Source organism: Myotis myotis, unplaced genomic scaffold (genome assembly GCF_014108235.1).
Source record: "Myotis myotis isolate mMyoMyo1 unplaced genomic scaffold, mMyoMyo1.p scaffold_m19_p_3, whole genome shotgun sequence".
NCBI lineage: Eukaryota > Metazoa > Chordata > Mammalia > Chiroptera > Vespertilionidae > Myotis > Myotis myotis.
Window position 1 is genome coordinate 211,592,750 of NW_023416335.1, and position 20,251 is coordinate 211,613,000.

At 57.5% G+C, this 20,251-nt stretch overlaps 1 protein-coding gene across 1 annotated transcript; it reads right to left on the minus strand.

Annotated features, from left to right (window-relative positions):
• Nucleotides 1-811: 811 nt before the first annotated feature.
• On the minus strand, nt 812-5,722 carry RTL6 (retrotransposon Gag like 6). Its single transcript, XM_036298807.1, has 3 exons — nt 5,380-5,722; nt 5,111-5,232; nt 812-4,955 (listed from the first exon to the last, which is right to left on the minus strand). The coding sequence occupies exon 3, from the start codon at nt 4,936-4,938 to the stop codon at nt 4,219-4,221; it is 720 nt and encodes a 239-aa protein (XP_036154700.1). The 5' UTR covers nt 4,939-4,955; nt 5,111-5,232; nt 5,380-5,722; the 3' UTR covers nt 812-4,218.
• Between the last annotated feature and the right edge of the window lie 14,529 nt (nt 5,723-20,251).

The following is a 20,251-nucleotide window of genomic DNA, read 5'->3' on the forward strand; positions in this document are numbered from 1 at the left end:
AGCTCGGGGTATTTGCTGAAATAGCTGAGGCGAAGTCCCTTAGAGCCGCCTCCTGCTCACAGGCCAGCAGCTCCAGGAGTGAGCGCGTGAACTCGCAGGGAAGACAGATCCTGCAGGCCCCGGGCGCTCCGGGCTGCGCAGTCCCCTCCTCCGCCCAGCAGCGCCCCGCGCAGCCACGTCGGGGTGTGGGGGGTGGACGGGTTTTCGGGTGACACTGGAACACCCTGGCCTTCCCAGCCTCGCGGGGAACAGTGGGGTTTTCAGAGGCTGCGTACGTGTGATCTTGCAAGAGACCAAGTGCAGAAGCGGGTGAGGCGCCAGCTGTCGCCTACGAAGCCAGACATTACTTTGCAAACATGTAAAGCAGTGCCACTCCTCTCAGTGCTTTGTTGGGGAAATGTGCTATTTGCGTGGGCATCAGCGAGTTGTTTTTTTAATATATTAAAATATCCTGTTTTATTAGATGATATTCACAAAATCAACTTAAGCAAAAGCTCTTTGGAGTCCTCAGTGATTTTAACGGTTCTTAGGAAGTCAGGGGCCTAGGCTTGAGGGCGGCCTGTTTACCACCCAGGGATCCCCAGCACCCAGCACCCCCACTTGGGCGACAATCTGACAGGTCCCTGGGCACCTGCTATGTGCCGGAGGACGCTGGTGCAGCAGTGGCACAGCGTGAACAGAAGGGGAGCGGCCTGCCTGCTACATGCAGGGGGCACAGCGCCGGGAGGGAGTGGGTCAGCCAGAGACAAGAAGTTGGAACTGCAGTAAAACACACCCACGGAAGCAAAAGGCCGGAAGCGTGCAGCACGGGTGACACACGACAGGTTAATATCTTTAATATACAACGAGCTCATACAGATGCACCAGACCAAGTACTGAGCACGACCAACACCGACAACCCACGAGAGGAGACACACCTGCCCAATGGGAAGACGTCAGGCTGCCACACACCAGAGAGATGCAAACTGAAACCCAGGCTCTCTCGGCATCGAGTCAGCAGTGACTTAGCCGACGGCAGGATGGGCATATCCTCCTGGCTGGTGGCAGTGCCAAGGGGACACTCCTGGAAGCCGTTCTGCCAACGGTGTTCCTCCTGTCATTCTAGTCCCCCCTCTGGGAGCTCTCCTAAGGAAGTCATGTGACACTGGGGAAAGCTTATGCACAAAGAGGCTCCCCCACTTCTGAGAGTGAGAGATGAGTGACAGTGTGGCCACCGCTGGCCCCACTGCCCCTCCCCCAGGCGGAGCAGCCCCACCAGTTCAAAGCGAAGGTGGAGCTAACGGGGGAGGGAGCCAGGAGGACAAATGCCAAAATGGCCCCATTTCACTTTCCTCTACCCTAGTTTCCCAAACCCCCAGGATGTGCGTTTGCTGAGAAGGCCTGGCAGGTATCTTGCTTGTGGAGAGGAGTTGGTGACTGAAAGTGAGGGGCTGGGTCCTCCCGTCCCTACTGCGCCTGCGCCGTGCCAACCGCCACCACGCAGGTGTTGGGACCTGAGTGACACGGGAGACGGCAGCTGTTCGGTGGATGGGCCTGCCCTGACCCCAGCCTCCTCCCACCTGGCCGGCCCGCCCTACCTCCCTTCCCGGAGCCCCGCCATCGCTAAGCTTCTGAGCTGGTGCTTCCCACGCAGAAGCCACGGTCTCAGAGCTGCGGAGCTCTCCTCCCCTAAGCTCCGCTCACGGCTGGTGGCCCCAGCACGCGTCCCTCATACAATCCCAGGGCCTGCCCCCAGGTACATGCCCACCCTCCCTGCAGTGCTCTCCGTGGGCTGTCAGGGTCCTGGCCACCCGGTGGGCGGTCTGTCCCGTCCGGAGCGTGCGCACCAGGAGCCTTACCTGCACTCCTGCTCCCGGCTCCCTCCTCCGTGCCCACCTGGCACCGCGAGGCGGGTCCCTGCTTGTCCTGGAGGTCACTGACACGCTGCAGGACTGTTACTCCCCAGGTCACACCATGTCTGAGGCCAGGAGGCCACCCTCACCCGAGTCCCGTCTGGAGGAAGCGGGCAGGAAACGAAGCTCACTTCCTAGCGGCTGGCGGAGACCAGAGAGCAGCCACACCGGGAGGAACCCTGCCCCTCAGGCTGACGCCAGCTCCCTCACCTGCTCGTTCCCACAGCTGCAGGAAGCAGCCCGGCCACGGAGGTGCGGCAGCACCGGCCCGAGCACCGAGCACCGAGACGCAGCGCAATGGAACCAACGGGGCCGAGCAGCTGCCTGGGCGGGGCACGCCCCACACACAGGGCCAGGCGATGGCGGGGGCGGCCCGCGTGGCAGCCCTGCCCACGGCCCGTCCTGCTGTGAGCAGTATGACTGACAGGACTTCTCCAGCATGCCAACAGGGTTTCTACAAACCACTCGGTAGACCCGGGGTTGCTGAGAGCAGCGTTCCCGCCCTGCTCCCCTGCTGCGTCTCCGGGCAAACAGGAACCTTCAAGGTGTGTTACCCCTGCGGGCTTCCTTTTCCTGGGTGCCACTGTACTCCCTCATCGGGGGCTGCCTCTACCTGGCAGACAGGCAGGAGAAAGCTGAGCACTGAGAAAGTGACGGGCACACCCTCAGAGGTGCCACCCCTGGAATTGGGGCTCCACTGCGGCCCCCCATCATGCTTAATGAGCACCATGTCCCCCTGAGCTGCGCAGTCTGACTCAGGGGCCTGTGGCCTGTATGCAGGCAGTTGTTAAGCAGGGCAACGGGCTAACGGAGTTTACGGTGAGCGGAGGCCGTGACCACGCCCTGGCCTTGCATGGCAGTGGCTGCGTCAGGAGCGGTCACTTTTCCCGGCGTCACCAAAACTCGGAGGAAGTACAGAGGGCCCAGGGCCCGGCCTAGGTGTCCCGAGACCTGTCTCTGGGTGGGTGCAGAGGCTGTTCTGCAGCCAGGCCAGAGCAGGGGCGGAGGAAGCCAGGGTAAGACACCCCCTGGCCCCCCACGGTCCAGGTGGCCCTGTGAATGTCAGTGTAGTTCATCTGCATCCAAACATGGTGGAGCATCACCACCCAAAGGACCTGGGCGAGCGCCATTTGGCAAGTGATTTCTGGGCGCCCCGTGAGGAAGCGCGAGGCCGTCCCCCGCTGAGGCACGGCTGTCCCTCAGGACTGCGAAGTGAGTGACAGCCTGCCCGTCAGTGAGGACGGGGTGTCCTCCAAGGCCCTGCCCGGGTCACGAGGGCCAAGGGCCCCTGCCTGATGCACCCGAGGAAGGAGGTCCAGCTAGGAGCCCGTTTTCTTGGACGAAGACTGGGCAGCTGGTGGACAGCCCCGGCCTGGGGAGGCTCCGGAGACCTGGAGATGCTGTGAGCTGAGGGGCTGAGCTGAAGGCCACTTGTCACCTGAGTGGAGAAGGGAACAAGTGACATGGGACAGAGGAGGGGTGACTGCGCTAGCGGCTGTGGCGATTCCCACCGGAGGTCCAGGGCGGCAGAATGAGCCCCCGCGCCCAGCCTCAGCCCGCAGGGGACTGGGCACCACGTGCTGCGCACGACAGCTGACTGAGCTGCCCAGCGGTCCAAGCCACTCTCCTTCCGCCGGCAGCTTCCAGGCCCCGGAACCCGGTGCCACGGGAACACCGGCAGCCGAGCCAGGCATTCGTGGAGGGGCATCCTCCAGGTTCCTCCTCCACCTGCATTTCTGGTCCGTCCCAGTGGCAACAAGGGGGCATACAGACGGCGATTCTAGTGCAAAGTGAAGCGTGCCCCCAGAAGTGCCAGAACCACACTGCCAGCAGGGACCACTCGGCCACCAAGGACAGCCCTGCCTGCTACACGGGCCCTGGCAGGCCTGCCGCCACTCATGGGTGGGAGGCCAGACTCCCCCGTCGAGGTGCCCACCAGCCTGGCCACAGTGCCTTCTGTCAGTGAGAACAGGCCGCCAGGTCGGGAGCGGCCGTGGGGTCTGCAGAGGCCGGAGCGGGAGCACAGGTGCACTCAGGCTGGGAGGGGTCGGTGGGCCCGAGCATGAAGTGGAGGCCCTGTGACAGGTGGCTGAGCTGTGGTCATGGAGGAGCTGGCGTGGCAAGCATGAGGGGAAGCATGCACCGAGGCTGGGGACACATACTAGGAAGGGAGGGGTGCCAGGGCCCGAGGGGCTGAAGAGGGACAGGTCTGGAGAGGCAGGCAGGGACCTCCGACAAGAACGACACTGCTGTAGGGCCGCTTCTGCGCAGCCAAGGGCGCGGCTACCTAGTGCATTTGCCGACGCAACCAGGCCGGTGGCGGCTCTTAAAGGTTCCGAGCGCGGGTGGGCAGGGCCGGCGCTGGACTAGTCCCATTGGAGGCGGGGTGCACGGGGCAGGGGCCCGAGCCCGCGGCGGCCAGCTGGCGGCACAGCACCTGCCGCTCCCGCCCCGCGCGATGGGAGGCGGAGGTCTTCCTGATCTGCGCGCGCCGCGCGTGCCGCAGCGGGGACTTGTAGGTTCTCCGCAACTCTGCCAGGAAGCCCTGGTAGTTGTTTCGCAGGGGGCTGTCGGGCTGCATGTGCGGGATGGCCCACTTCTCCGCCTCCCCCGTCAGCCGCGACACCAGGAACGCCACCCGCTCGGCTTCGCCGGGGAAGCGCGAGGCCTGGAAGATCATGAACCTGTCCATCTGCATCAGGAACCCCGCGAGCTGGCCCGGGTCTCCCGAGAAAGGCTCGGGCAGAGAGGTGGGCGGCGTGGTCATGGGTCGCGTGCCGTTGGAGGTCATGGCCGAGATGGGCGGGGTGATCTGCAGCGCCCCCGGGATCCGAGCCCGGGTGCGCAGCAGCGTCAGCTCCGCCATCACGCTCTCCAGCATGTTGGTGAGGTTCGCCTTCTCGGCCCGCAGCGTGGAGGCCTCCCGCCTCAGCGCCGAGTTGGTGAGGCGCAGGGAGGTCAGGGTGTCGATGACGTCATCCATCTGGGCACCGGTAGCGGCCGCAGGGGCGGGGGTCTCTGCTTTGGACGTCTGGGGTTGGACCATGTTGGCAGAGGTCCGACCTGGAGGGGTGGGAGCGGGGCCTTGGCGTGGGAAACCCGGCACCTGGGGGCCTGTGACGCTAAAACTGGGTAAACCCGGACAGGAATGCGGGAGAGGTGGGGTTCACCCCCGGGATGGCGGCAGGGCGGGTGGATCCAGCCCGAGGTGAGCGCACCGCGGCCGGCCGGCAGGTGCAGGCGACGCAGGCCTCGGGGATCCCGATTCCGGGTCGGCTCCTCTCTCGCGGACCTCACCAGGCCGGGCGCACCGCACAGGAGAATGGGCTTGTTCTGGGGCCTGGAGGGTGAAAACACGTTTTTAAAAAGGTTTCCATCGCAGAAACGGGGGTGGGAGCAGGGGACGCGGCGTGGGAGGTGCAAAGAGCCGGCGGCGGGGCGGGCGCGGGGCCGGGCCCACCCGGGGCAGAACAAAGGGCGGACGCACCTGCGGCGGCGCTGGGCCGGGCGGCGGGCGCGTCCCTGGGTCCCCGCGGTTCCTCCGCGGCGCCGTCTGCCGCGCGGGCCGCAGCCGAGATGGCGCGATCCGGGGACGCGGGCAGGCCGATGAGTCACGGCGGCCGGGCCGCCGCCGGAACTGCTTCCCGGTCAGGTCCGGCCCGGGCGGCCGCGGCGGCGGGAGGCGGGCGGGAGCGCGCGCGGGGCCGGGGTCGCAGCGGAGGGCGGGTCGCGGCGCGACCTGGGTGCGGGCGGGGCCGAGGCGGCGGCCGGTGGGCCTCGCTTAGGCCCCACTGGTTGCCATGGAGACCGCCGCTCGCGGCGGCGGCCGAGGCCCCGCCCCGGAAGTTACTGGCACAGTCCCGCCTCCCGGGAACCGCAGCAGCCAATCAGCGATGGCTGTGAGTATTGTTACTTGTTACAGTAGGTGCGTTCTTTCTTTTTTATTCTCCCTAGGGCTGTTTGCAGAGCTCTTCTTGTATGTTGTAATTATTTTTCTAATGAAGATTGCTTTTCACAGTGTAACCTGAATGCAAATTCAATGTACTACCTAGTCCAGTGGTTCTCAACCTTGGCTGCACATTAGAATCACCTGGGAATCTTTTAAAAATCCTGATTTCTGGGGCTCATCCTCCGGAAATTCTGTTTCTTTGTTATGGGTGGGGCCACATTAGTAACAAAGAAACAGAATTTCCGGAGGATGAGGCCCAGAAATCAGGATTTTTAAAAGATTCCCAGGTGATTCTAATGTGCAGCCAAGGTTGAGAACCACTGTGCTAGTCACTCTAGCAAATTTTGATGTCAGAAAAGTCTAAACGAAATCCTTCATATCGCCCAGAATTTCTCCGCCTGCAGAGAACAAATAGTAATATTTCTGTCATTCCATCCAGTCGTTTTTATTTAATTATTATTATTATTTAATTATTATTTTTTAGAGAGAGGAGGGAGGGAGAGCGAGAGAGGGAAATGTCAATGTGAGAGAAAAGCATGAATTGGTTGCCTTCCCTACGTGCCACAACCGGGGATCAAACCCGCAACCCAGATATGTGCCCTGACCAGGAGTCATAACGGCAACCTTGGGTGCACAGGACGACTCTCAACCAACCAGGCCACTCCAGCTGGGCTCCAGTCATTTTTAAATGATATATTCGATTACACTAATTTTTGTACCTTCTGGACTGTTTTATACCCTTAAGCACACACTGAATTTTGAGCATTTTCCCATTAAAGATATTTCAAAAGCCTGACTTTCAAATACTGCTTCGTGCTCCACTGGCAGTGTGTACCAGGATTTATTGAACCAGCCCCTTCTGATGAATACCTTATTTCCACATGGAAGTTTTATAAACCATACTTGTCTGTAAATCCCAGCCCCTTTCTCGCCCGTTTCTCCAGGGTGACCCCCAAGGGGGGAAATTACTGGGCCAAAGAGTGTGGGCAGTTTGAGTCAGGACCTGGCTGCCTTTCCCACCGGACCTTGCCGAGCTGCTTCACCACGGTCAGCCCCAGGCGGCTGTGGACACAGTTCAAGGAGGCGGTGACCACTGGCAGCCACCCCTCCTCAGACAGGCGTAGGGCAGAGTCAGCTTCACTCACGACTGTACTGCCTTTGCTCCTATAAAATGGAAATTAGGACATGAGGGTGTGAGTACATGGGGAGCAGCCTAGCTGTCCTTACAACTCCGTGTGCCTCAGTGTGCCAAAGGACGCGTGTTTCTATTTTGATGTTTTTTAAATATATTTTTTATTTATTTCAGAGAGAAAAGAGGAGAGAGAGATAGAAACAGCAATGATGCGAGAGAATCCCTGACCGGCTGCCTCCTATACACCCCCTACTGGGATTGAGCCCCCCAAACCGGCATGTGCCCTGACTGCGAATCGAACCTTGACCTCCTGGTTCATAGTTCGATGCTCACCCACGGAGCCGTGCAGACCGGGTGGATGCATGTTTTATGGCCAGTGACAATTTCTAGGGCTAAGGCAAGAGAGGAAAGAAAGGGGACATTGTTCCTTTGAACTACCTCCACAAAAATCTCTCAGATCAGATTGGGGCAGGGGCTGCATTAATCTTGACTGTGATCAATGATTGAAGAAATTGGCCTGGGTCCCTCTACCCCTCCCACTTCTTCCAAACACACAGGATCCCCGCCCAGTCCTGTAAGTCACCCATTCGTCCCTCTGCCCTCGGTGGCAGAGTCACACCTCCCCAGGTCCCCAGACGCCGTGCATGTGGCCAACGTGTCTGCTGAAATGCCAGGTGTGGTTGACACCGTGCCTTGAATTCCGTGGCACATTGAATGTAAAGTGCACCGTGATTTCAGCAATGGTAAAACATGAGTTTGAAAAAAATATATATAATTTCTTGTATTTCACTTTATTTTCTTTCAAATAGGATGTAAGGTGGCTTGGCATAGAAATAGAGCAAAATTAAAAATTAACACTTTTTTTTAATGAGAAAAAAACCCGAGTATTTGGCTTCTGATCTGGATGGTCTGTGCTTCATGCTCTGAGGCCCCCTCTGCCCGAGTGCGGAGCAGTGATAAGCTCCAGCGGCAAGAGCCGGCGGAGTGCAAACACCAGATAAACCCACTGTGGCCGAAACACACGCCGCCAAGTATTGACAAAGCCGCGGGCTCGCCAGCCGTCCCGGGGACATGAGGCTGGGACAGAGCCAGGCTTCCCACTGAAACCAGGGGAGAAGGGCTCACCCTTCTGGAAAACCCGTCTCCCCGTTTCATGGAGCAACAGTGTCTGTGAGGTGTGGCCCTGGGACAAGGGGGAGCGCATACAGCCTCATGAATCCCGTGCCCCCGGCTTGACAAGTAGACCCCAAGGGGCCGGGAGGTGTGAACCCCGCGCCAACAGGGAGCATGTTCTGCCCTGCAGACCAGGCATCGCGGGGACAGCCCCAAACTAGGTGAGAGTGGTGGTGACACACACAGAGAGAGAGAGAAATGTGAAAGACGGTCTTTTACCCAAAAGTGAGCTAGAAAGTCACCTCTCTGAAGCCCGTGAAGACATCGAATGCTAAGAAGAATGGCCACCAAAGTCAATCATGGTGATAGGAATTGACTCCGGTGAAATTAAAAGAACAGTCAGGGATAAAAGGCTTTACAGTAAGCAGATTTAGGCTCTCCCGTGAGACTGATGAAGAAATAACATCTATGGGAAGAATAGACATGGGGGCGGGTCAGAAATGTAAGCAGATGAGACGGCTGTGAGTAGGGTGTCTTAGAAGGAGATACAGTACGCGGGGATGGAGGGGCGCGCTCTTCCTGTCCTTCCAGCAAAGCACAATTAGAGACGGCTTTTTAAAAGACTCTGAAAGGTGGAGCACGGAAGGCAGGCTGGCTTGGCTGCTCAGTGCCCCAGGAATGACACCGTGGTGAGTCACTGGAGTATTCTTTTGTGTCATATCTCTCAGACTTACAGCTGAATAAATGAGCAACCTGGAAATGCCAATGAATGCAGACAAAAAGCCCCCCCCCCCCAAAGCTTGCTTATTCAAGCCAAAGAGCCAGGAAGGGAGCAGCCTAAGACAGAAAACGTTTAGACAATAATCACTCCACTCCAGCCAAACACCACAACTCGTGCCAGCAGAAGCCCAGGAAGGGACGCAGCCTTGCACCCCTGCCAAGCTAAAATGAGGTGCTGCACCCCCGGCCCCGGCTGGGGTGGCTGGAGAGACGGACAAACACGTCCCAAATGTGATTGAATACATTAATCTGCACATCTCAGAAGCTCACACACTCCAAGTAGGATAAACATCAAACATGTAGATCAGGCATATCAAACTCGCGGCCCACAACAAATACCTTTGCGGCCCAGCCAATACCACGGTATGTAAGAAACGTTTTAATAAAAATTTCATGACTTAATTTTTACAATATCCTGTTATACATAATCTATACTAATAAAAGGGTAATATGCTAATTAGACTGAGAGACCTTCCAGGAGACCTTCCAGACATTCTTCTGGACAAAGCCATGATGGCGGGGCCAAGGTAGAGGCGGTTAGGGGTCAAGAGGGGAGGGCAGTTGTGGGTGATCAGGCCAGTGGGGGTGGGGGGGGCTGGAGGGGGGGTGATCAGGCTGGCAGGGGGGGCAGTTGGGGGTGAGCAGGCCAGCAGGGGGGCCAGCTGGGGGCAAGCAGGCCGTCAGTGGAGGTCAGTTGGGGGCAAGCAGGCGGGCGGGGGAGGGGGGGCAGTTGTGGGTGAGCAGGCTGGCAGGGGGAAGTTGGGGGCAAGCAGGCCAGCAGGGAGGGTAGGTGGGGCGAGCAGGCTGACAGGGGGAGCAGTTAGGGGTGAGCAGGCTGGCAGGGGGGACAGTTGGGGGTGAGCAGGCTGGCAAGCAGAGTGGTTAGGGGCAATCAGGCAGGCAGGCAGGTGAGCGGTTAGGAGCCAGCAGTCCCGGATTGTGAGAGGGATGTCCGACTGCCAGTATGGGGATCAGGCCTAAACTGGCAGTCGGACATCCCCCAAGGGGTCCCAGATTGGAGAGGGTGCAGGCCTGGCTGAAGGATACCCCCCCACACACGAATTTTGTGCACTGGGCCACTAGTTATTAATAATGAACTACAATGCTCGCTAACGACTGATGACTATAATCGTGTTGCATTCATTTCCCTTGCGTGCCTTACGCGCAGGCGCACCATTTCTCTCCACTAACACTAGCAGCGAATATTTTAGCAGCCGATTGCCACGTCATTAGTCTTGGACTGACTTGTTTGGTGTGCGCAACAGGAAATATTTTGCTTTCAGGGAACAAGAAAAATAGGTTTATTTGCATTACACTTATTAATTTGTGCAGTTATTCAGTGTCTGGTAAGTTAATGTTCATGAAAAAATATTAATTTTTATTAAAGTGTTCTATTATTTTATGTTAACGATGACTCATTTATTTCAGCCCTTTCTATTCAGCATGTCTCTATAGAAATAAACCTAAGTTTCTATGAAAATTGAAGCTTTTGGTTTTTTGCAGCCATATAAACTTAAAATAAACCTTGTTTATTTGGCCCGTGTTAGCCTTTGAGTTTGATATGCTTGACGTAGATGCATCATAAGCAACATCTGAAAAGTCAGAGACAAAGAGAATCTTGAAAGCAGCAGGAGAGAAGCAAGGGATCATGTGTAAAGTGTTATCAATAAAATTTGTAGCTGCTTTCTCATTAGAAACCACAGAAGTCAGAAGGCAGTGGGAGGACAGATTCAATGCACTGAAAGAAAAAGACGAACCAAGAATTCTATATCCAGCAAAGCTATCTTTCAAAAAGTGAAAGAAAAATAAGGATATTCCCAGGTATATAAAGCTGTAGAGCATTTATCACTAGCAGACCCGTCCTACAAAACATAATCAAGAGAGATCTTTCAGGTGAAACGAAAGGGCGTTAGACAGTAACTGGGATTCATACAAAGAATAAAGAGCATCCATAAAGGTACTAACAAATTCAACAGTGAAACAGCAAACAACCCAACGAGAAAATGGCCAAAGACATGAACAGATGTTTCTCCCAGGAGAATGTACAGAGGTGGGCAAAAGTAGGCTTATAGTCGTGAGAACATGAAACACAGTTTATTCTTGCATTGGAGGCCCGATGCATGAAGATTCATGCAAGAATGGGCCTTCCTTCCCCTGGCTGCCAGCACCACCTTCGCTCTGGCCGGAGCTGCCTTTCCGCCTTTGCACCAGACCAGAGCCACCTTTCTGCCTTAGTCCCTGCCCCGAGCCGCCTTTCTGCCTCCCATACTGCCCAGAGGTCCGGAGTGGCTGGGGCGGTGCAGAACGCCTACATCATTGCCATGGTGACGAAGCAGGTGTCCCGCCCTGGCCCCAGCCATTAGGCACCTGTGTGTGCAAATTTAAAATTGTTGGGTTAATTTGCATACTCACTCCTGATTGGCTGGTGGGTGTCACGAAGGTACGGTCTTTCATCTTTCTCTTTTATTAGTGTGGATTATTGATTAATTATTATATTATTTTCCATATGAGCAACTCTAAACCGACTTTGCCCACCTCCGTACAGATGGCAAGCAAGCACATGAAAACGTGTTTGCCGTCATTAGCCATTAGGGAAATGGGAATTAAAACCATCGCGAGAGATCAGGAAACATTTCAGAGTGGCTAAAACAGAAAGCAGTGGCAGCACCGGTGAGGTTGCAGACAACAGGATACGTTGCTGATGGGAGTGTAACATGGCACAGCCACTCCGGAAAGTGGCAGGTTCTTAAACACGAAGCCTGCGACTCAACCATTGCATTGATCCCCAAGCAATGGAGACTCAAGGAGGCGCTGGGGTGGGAGAGCGTGTGTAGGGCTATAACAGGGCCATAGGCCTCTTCTGTGTCTACACGGACATCAGCGACCTGGTGGTGGGGTGCACGATGGCTTCGCAAGATGCTACCACTGCGGGAAGCTGAGCAAAGGCCCAGCAGGTCCGTCTGTATCGTTTCTCACAACTGCATGAGGGGCCGTGGCCGGAGGACGTCCCTGAGGCTGCATTCGAGAGGCCTTTCTGCTACGCTAGGCGGGTGGCAGGCTCGCTCTGGCTGTGATTCTGAGGTCCCGGGGAGAGGTCCATGGGAAAGTCAGGAGTAGGCAGGTGGTGTTGAAAGCTAGGAAGATGGCATGCCAGAGAGGACAGGGTCAGGCATTGTGTGTGGGAGGGGAGGGGCCTGCTGAAGACCAGTCAAAGGGCAGAAGGACCCTGTGGACCTGGGAAGCGAAGAACTGGCTCCAGGGCGGAGGGTGGCCGTCCACGGAGAGTCTTCACACGGGCAGCGTCGCCATTCAGACCGGGATGCTCTGAGAGCGCAGCGAGCAGCTAACGATGAGGACAAGAACGCAGCCTCTGAAACATCGTTCATGGCCAGCAATGAGTATCACACCAGTGGACCTGCAACAGCGGCCGGTTGCCGGTGTTTTCTAAATAATGCCTTTCCCCCTCAAATATGGTCTTCGTCTTCCTTTATCACAAAACTAGAGGCCCGATGCACGAAATTCATGCAAGAGTAGGTCTTCCTTCCCCCCAGCTGCCGGCACCGGCTTCCCTCCGGCACCCAGGCTTCCCTCACAGCCCTGGCTTCATCCGGAAGGACGTCCAGTCTAATTAGCATATTACCCTTTTATCATTATAGATCACTTGCAGTCTTACTCCAATTTGCATCCTGAGGTTGTAAATTTAAATCTGTTGACATTCTCTTTCTGTTTAAAAAATATGTATTTATTGATTTTTGTTTTAAGAGAGAGAGAGAAACACCAATCAGCTGCCTTCCACACAGACCCCGACCGAGGATCAAGCCCGCGATCCGGGCATGTGCCCTGACCTGGAATCGAACTGGTGACCTCTCGGTGCACAGGATGACATTTAACCAACGGGGCCACGCTGGCCAGGGCTCCGTTGACATCGTCAATGAGCTCTTCTATATTTTAATTGAGAAATCCTCTTCCTAGAGGGACTAAGGAACCAGGAGGAAAAACACTAGTAAATGGCGAGCTTTCTCAATCCCACGTTTCTGTAGTGAAATGTATGACTGTCGCAGCTCAGATGTCTCCACAGGGCCAGTCCATCCTACTCCATTCCGGGTACTGTCCTTCGACAAATATTTTTATAAGCAAAGACGCATGCCCCTCAAAATTTGACTCTGATCCTTTTGAATGTTTCATCAAATTTAGATGCTGCGAAATTGTGGGCCTTCTGGGTTTCTTCCCATTCCAATGCAGAATATAAATTTTATCTAATTAAACTAGGAATCTCATCAAAAAGCTCTTCCCACATGCTGAGCTGTTCCAAAGACAATTACGGGATTTGAATGTCAGACCTCACACACCATTGGAGCCCATAGCACTGCGTTCCTGCTCCTCCCTTGCTTTTGTGGGGGTGGATTTCAGCATTTCCCTGTTGGCAAGGATCGTGTGGGATAATTACAGTTCCCTAAATCTTCAAAGCTCAGGGTCCTTGGCACTCACTTAAACACTTTGATTAAAGGTTTCTAACAGACTTTGAACACAATGCAACAAACACTTAGAGGACTCCTTTGCAAAAGCTCAGTCCCCGCCAGGGCCTTGGGTAGTGTACACAGTAGGTCTTCAAGGGCCCCGGCCTCGGAGGGTCCGATGAATGGCGACAGCAAAGACCAGAGGACGCACCAGGAACCTGAGTCTATTTTTGTTTGCAGCGTCGGCTTTCGCACACAGATGTCTGTAGCCCCATTTCTCCAACTATGTACATACGCAGATATTTTTAAAATATATTTGTATTGATTTCAGAGAGGAAGGGAGAGATAGAAACATCAATGATGAGAGAGAATCACTGGTTGGCTGCCTCCTGCATTCCCCCCACTAGGGATCGAGCCCACAACCCGGGCATGTGCCCTGAGCAGGAGCTGAACCACTGAGCCACACCAGCCAGGCTTTGTACAGATATTGTTACACGTTGACGACGACAGCTTGTGCTTTGACAAAGCGCCACAGAAGACGTGCAGGGCGATGTGGAGGACGCGTTGCCGCAGCCTCGCCCCGGGTTCTTCTGCGCGGACGTGGCTTTTACAGGGTCACTGCTGTGAGTTGTCCGACACTGAGCTCCCTTCCTGCCCCTGGGACTGGGAGTGTCCTCTGTTTCTGCAGGGACCCAGGCTGGTGCCGATCCTGGGAAAGAACTTGGCATCAATGAAGAAAGGTGAAAACGGGCGGGGCTGAGTGCCCCCGAACCTCACGCACACGTGCCCTGGAACACCTGTGTAACATGGTTCACAGAATAAAGGCCACGTTTCCAACAGCGAAACCCTGGGAACGACACGCACCCGGCACAGAAGGCGGGCTGAGTCGCAGGAGTTCCCAGCTGAGCTTGCATCACCGTCAGCGGGGCAGGCGGGCCCACGCCAGGCTCATTTCCCAGGTCTGGGGACCCGCTTTGAGACCTGCTCCTGCAGAACCACGAAAACCCATGAGCTACGCCCCCTGGGACGCGCCCCCCGGGATAACAGATGGAAGAAGGCTCGAGGACTCGCTGAGCACTGCCGCTTGCGGAGTCCGATGCCGGGGAAACAGCTATTTCTCGGGGGCACGTGCAGAGGCGCTGGCTGTGCTGGGAGAAGCAAGGCCATTCTCACTGCAAACGTCAGACGCGTGACCGCTCCGGGCAGGGAGCGGGGTCACCGGGACGCAGAGAGCCCGCCGCCTTCCAGACCCAGCAGCGGAGCAGTGCGTGATCTGGGCGGCAGTTTGACGGGCGTGCCCCTGCGCAGCCATCGAACAACTTCCACGCCGGCGTTCTGTGCTCCTGCCTGGGTGTGCGTTAGCTCTCGGCATGCTACGCTGTTAAAAAGACGAGAACCGGGCAGAGAGCCTGGGAGGAGGGAGGCGGGATGGGGAGGGCGGGCCTGGGCTGCAGCCTCCTGTGCCCCTGGCGGAGGCCAGCTCCTCCCCGCGGCCTCTGCCTTGTCCTGCGAGGCCCCGCCCAGCCCCCGGTCCTCACTGTCCTGTCCGCCACCGTTCTCTCGCGTCATCCGTGTTCCGTCCCGGGGACCGGTCGCATCCGTGCAAACAGCGTGACCTCCGCCTCGAAAACATCCCAGGGCAAAGCCCTCCTGCCGCTGCCCGCGCTCCGGGCTTCCACTCCCGCAACAGCCCCTGCGGACGCCCGTCCGGGGGACCCGCTCAGTTCCCAGCGGGGGCGGCTACTAGCTGAGCGGAGAAGGCGCGGAGGGGCGAGGACAGGAGATTTAAGTCCAGCCTCACTGGCAGTCCGGAAACCAGGCCCCGTCCCCAGCGGATTCCACGTTCCCGCGCTGCCTCCGCGCGTTCCCGCGAGGGCCTCCGCTCAGCGCTGCGGTCACGGACTTTCACGTGAGCACGGCTCTCACCCTTCTGGCCCTTCAAATACAGCTCCTCACGCTGTGACCCAGCCATAGCATTACTTTCGTGGCTACTTCATCACTGTCATGGTGCTGCTGTGATGAATCGTCATGGAAATATCTGATAGGCAGGATGGTCTTAGGCGACCCCTGTGAAAGGGTCGTTCGACCGCCAGAGGGGTCGCGACCCACAGGTTGAGAACCGCTGGCTTAGAGAATCGAGTCCTGGACAGCTCCTCTGCCCTGAGCACGGCGGTCCCCACCCCCCACCCCCATCGCCACTTCCCAAAGTGCCCCTGCCGGTACCCTTCTCTCTGCCCCTGGAAACCTACGGAGCACCCGGTCACTTCCATTTAGGCGTCTGTCAACCTCCCGTCCACAGGTGATGACTTACCTTCCGGTCATGGTTGCAAACACCACGGGATCACACCTCTCACACACACACACGCGCACACACACATCGCACACAGCCTCTCACACGCACCACACACTCATGCACACATACCTCACACACCGCACACTCATGCACACATACCTCACACACCGCACACTCATGCACACATACCTCACACACCCCACACTCATGCACACATACCTCACACACCCCACACTCATGCGCACATACCTCACACACCCCACACTCATGCGCACATACCTCACACACCGCACACTCATGCACACATACCTCACACACCCCACACTCATGCACACATACCTCACACACCGCACACTCATGCACACATACCTCACACACCCCACACTCATGCGCACATACCTCACACACCCCACACTCATGCGCACATACCTCACACACCGCACACTCATGCGCACATACCTCACACACCCCACACTCATGCGCACATACCTCACACACCGCACACTCATGCGCACATACCTCACACACCGCACACTCATGCACACATACCTCACACACCCCACACTCATGCGCACATACCTCACACACCGCACACTCATGCACACATACCTCACACACCCCACGCTCATGCGCACATACCTCACACACCCCACGCTCATGCGCACATACCTCACACACCGCACACTCATGCGCACATACCTCACACACCCCACACTCATGCGCACATACCTCACACACCCCACACTCATGCGCACATACCTCACACACCGCACACTCATGCGCACATACCTCACACACCCCACACACATGCGCACAAATCTCACAAACCACATACACACGCACACACCTCACACACTGCACATACACACGTGACACATACCTCACACACATGCACACTGCACACACCACACACACGTGCGCGCGCACACACACACATATACACACTGGCTTCCCTTCCCCCCTCCCAGGACGCGTATGTCATCACTAAGGTTTGATCGATGTGCAGCGTCCACCTCCCTTCCTGCTCCCGGATCTCATTGCCGCCGCCTTTTACCGAGTCGTCCCCGTCCTGGCGGATGGATGTCTTTTTAACAACCACATTTGTTAATGTCACGCGGCGGGCGGGAAGCGGGGAGGGAGGGAGTGTGTCTCCAGCCCGCCTTCGGCAGCCTCATTTCCGTCCTAACGTCGTCATCGATTTCATGCTGCTTACTGCGCACACAGGCGTCCATAATTCCAGGACACGCGATGTTACAAGTGCAAGTTCCTGAGCTGAGTGAATTCCTCTCACCATTGGCGTCCAAGCTCTGGCGGGTGCCCAGGCCTCGGGGGGGGAGGGGGCAGCTCTCACTTCCCCGGGACCAGGGGTCGGGGGTGGGACTTTCCATGTGGGAACCTGGAGGAGGCGGCCCTGCTGGGTGACCTCGCTGCAGAGGCCAGCGCGGTGGCCTGAGCCCGGTGGGTGTCTGCCCCCCGTCACCTCAGTGCCTGGGGGGACGGTAGCACCACAAGCCCTTAAACCTGCACTAACCGTGCACCTCGGCTGCAGGTGAACTGTCCATGAAGTGACAGGAAACGCTGCCCGTTTCGCTGTTTCCTCTGCTCCTCGCGGCTCTGGCCCCGGCGTGTGGGAGCTGTTGCCAGGGCAGGCGCTCCATCCACAGCGCGCCACAGCCTGCGCGGGGGGGCATGGGGGGAACCAGACCCCAGGGCCGAGGGCCAGGGCCCAGACGGCCTCATCTCAGAGCCAGTGGACATCCCAGGTGGTCCCGGTGGTGGATGGATCCGCTCCGAGCCGAGGTTCCCACCCGCCCGCCGAGGCTCAGCGACTTGCTGGAGTGGCTCCGGGAGCGCAGGAAGGCGGCTGACTTGCTAGATCACTGATGTCTCATGAAGGACACAGCTCAGGACCAGCCAGAGGGCAAAGGCCCCAGGGCACGTGTGGGGAGAGACATGGGGCCCCAGGCCCGACCCGGGCACCATCTCCCGGGACCTCACGCGTTCTGTCACATGGAAGCGCTCAGACCCACACGGCAGGGCTGGAGGCCTCCTGATGGAGGCGTGATTGAGGCGTGATCATTCACTGGGGATGGACCCGGCCTGCAGCCCTCTGGCTCCCTGGGGGCCGGGGGTGGTGGGGGGGCCGGAAGCTCCAGTCCTCCAAGCACTTGGATGGTTCTCTGGCTCTCAGACCCGAACCCTGAGGGGCTTTCCAAAGGTCACCGCATTAACTTACAGTGAAGACACCCCCTCCGACTTTATCATTTATGCTCTTGTCATCTGGGAAATTCCAAGGTTTCCGGGAGCTCTGTACAAGAATAAGTCTAGATTTCTTACTATAAACCATCCTATTACAATAGGAGGGGGAAGATGAGGCATTAAACTGAAAGTTCTGCCCAGCTGGCATGGCTCAGTGGTTGAGCGTCAACCTATGAACTTGGAGGCCAGGGTTTGATTCCCAGTCAGGGCACAGGCCCGGGTGGCAGGCTCAAGCCCCAGGGTGGGGTGTGCAGGAGGCAGCCAGTCAATGATTCTCTCTCATCATTGATATTTCTCTCTCCCTCTCCCTCCCTCTATGAAATCAATTTTAAAAAAGGAAGTTCTCTCCTGCTTGTGTCCTCAGGGCGCCTGGACAATCATCCTCACGGACATACATCCCGGCGGTGTGGCCGCCGCTCGATCACAAGCCCACACGGCCGTTTGATGGGTTTCTTCCGGGCCTTTTGAGACTCGCATGTGAAACCGGGTCAGCGTCCGTCTCTGTCAGCTCCAGGCATAACGATGCTGCAAACGAACGACTCCAAACCTCGGCGGCTGGAAACACTGACCATCGTGTTCCCTCCCGCGCCTGTGATGGGCTGAAGGCCCGCGGACAAGGCCGGGCCGGGCTGGCTGGAGGCCGAGGAGGAGGGCAGGTGGGCTCACCTGTGCACACCCAGGGGTCGGGCTAAAGGGGCAGCCGCTGCCCAGAGGGAGCCCTCCTCGTGGGATGGCAGAGGCCCAAGTGGCAACCCGCTTCACGTGCACATTCACGCCTTTGCTGCATCACAGGGTCCATGTGGCCAAAGCAAGTCACCTGGCCAAGCTCAAGGTCAAGGATCACCCACGACGGAGCCAAAGCCGCTCCCATGATCAGACCCGGCATCAGTGAGGTGACCCAGGGGGGCGGGGGGGAGGGAAGATTCTGGAACCATCTTCTAGTCCAAGCATGTCAGACTCGAGGCCCACAGGCCACACGCGGCCCACAATGCCCCTGCCCGCTCGTCTCCAGCCCCGCAGAGCACCTGTGTCTGACAGTGACCTGGAGCCCACTCTGGTTTAAGAAGAGGGGATGCCCTCACGTGACGGGCGGCAGGGACATCGCTCTGACGGGGTTATTTCCTGATGCAGAGAAAAGGCCTCGTGCGCATGCATGTGTGTGCGTGTGCGTGCTTGTGTGTGTGCGTGTGCGTGTGTGTGTGGAGAGAGAGAGTGGGAGCCCAAATTTGGAAGGAAGGAAGGAAGGAAGGAAGGAAGGAATGAAGGAAGGAAGGAAGGAAGGAGAGAAATAAAGAATAAAAATTAAAAAACTGCCACCATTGGGTTCTTTGGTCCGTGGTCCCCTCGGGCGACGGCAGCCCCGTCCATCTGGAGCTGGGGAGGCAGCAGCTGTGCGTTAGCTCGGCAGCCGAGGCGAGCGTGGCCGGGTCGCCCACCGGCCGGAGCCCGTGCCGCCTGCTCCTCAAAGCGCCTGTGACTTCCCGGGAGGGAGGCCGCTGAGCTCTGCCCCCGGGTGGGGGGTGCCCGGCAGTGGCGTCACCTGAGAGGGGGGTGCTGGGGCCCGGATGCCGGAGGGTGTGGTGCTGACGGAGGGATCCCCGGCCGCCTGGGTGGGTCCCTTTCCCGTTGGCGCCCTCCGTGCTGCGCTGTGAGAGCCACCGTTGCGGCTGCTGCATCTGCTCTGCTCTCGTTCTTGTCGCCCTGAAGAGTGCACTGTGTGAACATCGAGTGTGTGTCCATCCCCATATGGGTGGTTTCCAGCTGGAGGCGATCACACACCTTCCAGCATGTTCTGTGCATCTTTGGGGATCATCTGTGCGCCTTTCCACCGAGTCTGCACCCAGGGGCGCCGTGGCTGGTTCGTGCGGGGCCTGGTGCCGCTGAGCAGACATTGCCAAGCAGCCTGGGGGGCGCAGAGCCGTTACAGCCTGCGTGTGCCCGGTCCAGGGGCAGCGCCCTCGCAGGGAAGGGCGGGACGGGAGGGGCTGGGGAGGCGGGGCGCTGGGTGCAGGGCATGGACCGGGTGGAAACACCCAGCCGTGCATTTCCGGTGTGTGCACCTTCCCATCCGTGGAGCACGCCAACGAAATGTAGAAGCAGTGTTGCTCTAGACCAGTGATGGCGACCTTCTGAGCTCGGCGTGTCAGCATTTTGAAAAACCCTAACTTCACTCTGGTGCCGTGTCACATATAGAAATTTTTTGATATTTGCAACCATAGTAAAACAAAGACTTATATTTTTGATATTTATTTTATATATTTAAATGCCATTTCACAAAGAAAAATCAACCAAAAAAACGAGTTCGCGTGTCAGAGGTTCGCCATCACTGCTATAGACATATGTCACACACACATGGAGTCAAGTCTTTCTGACCTC

Coding starts and splice junctions, on each gene's coding strand:
- RTL6 (XM_036298807.1), bottom strand. CDS start 4,938: ATGGTCCAACCCCAGACGTCCAAAGCAGAGACCCCCGCCCCTGCGGCC.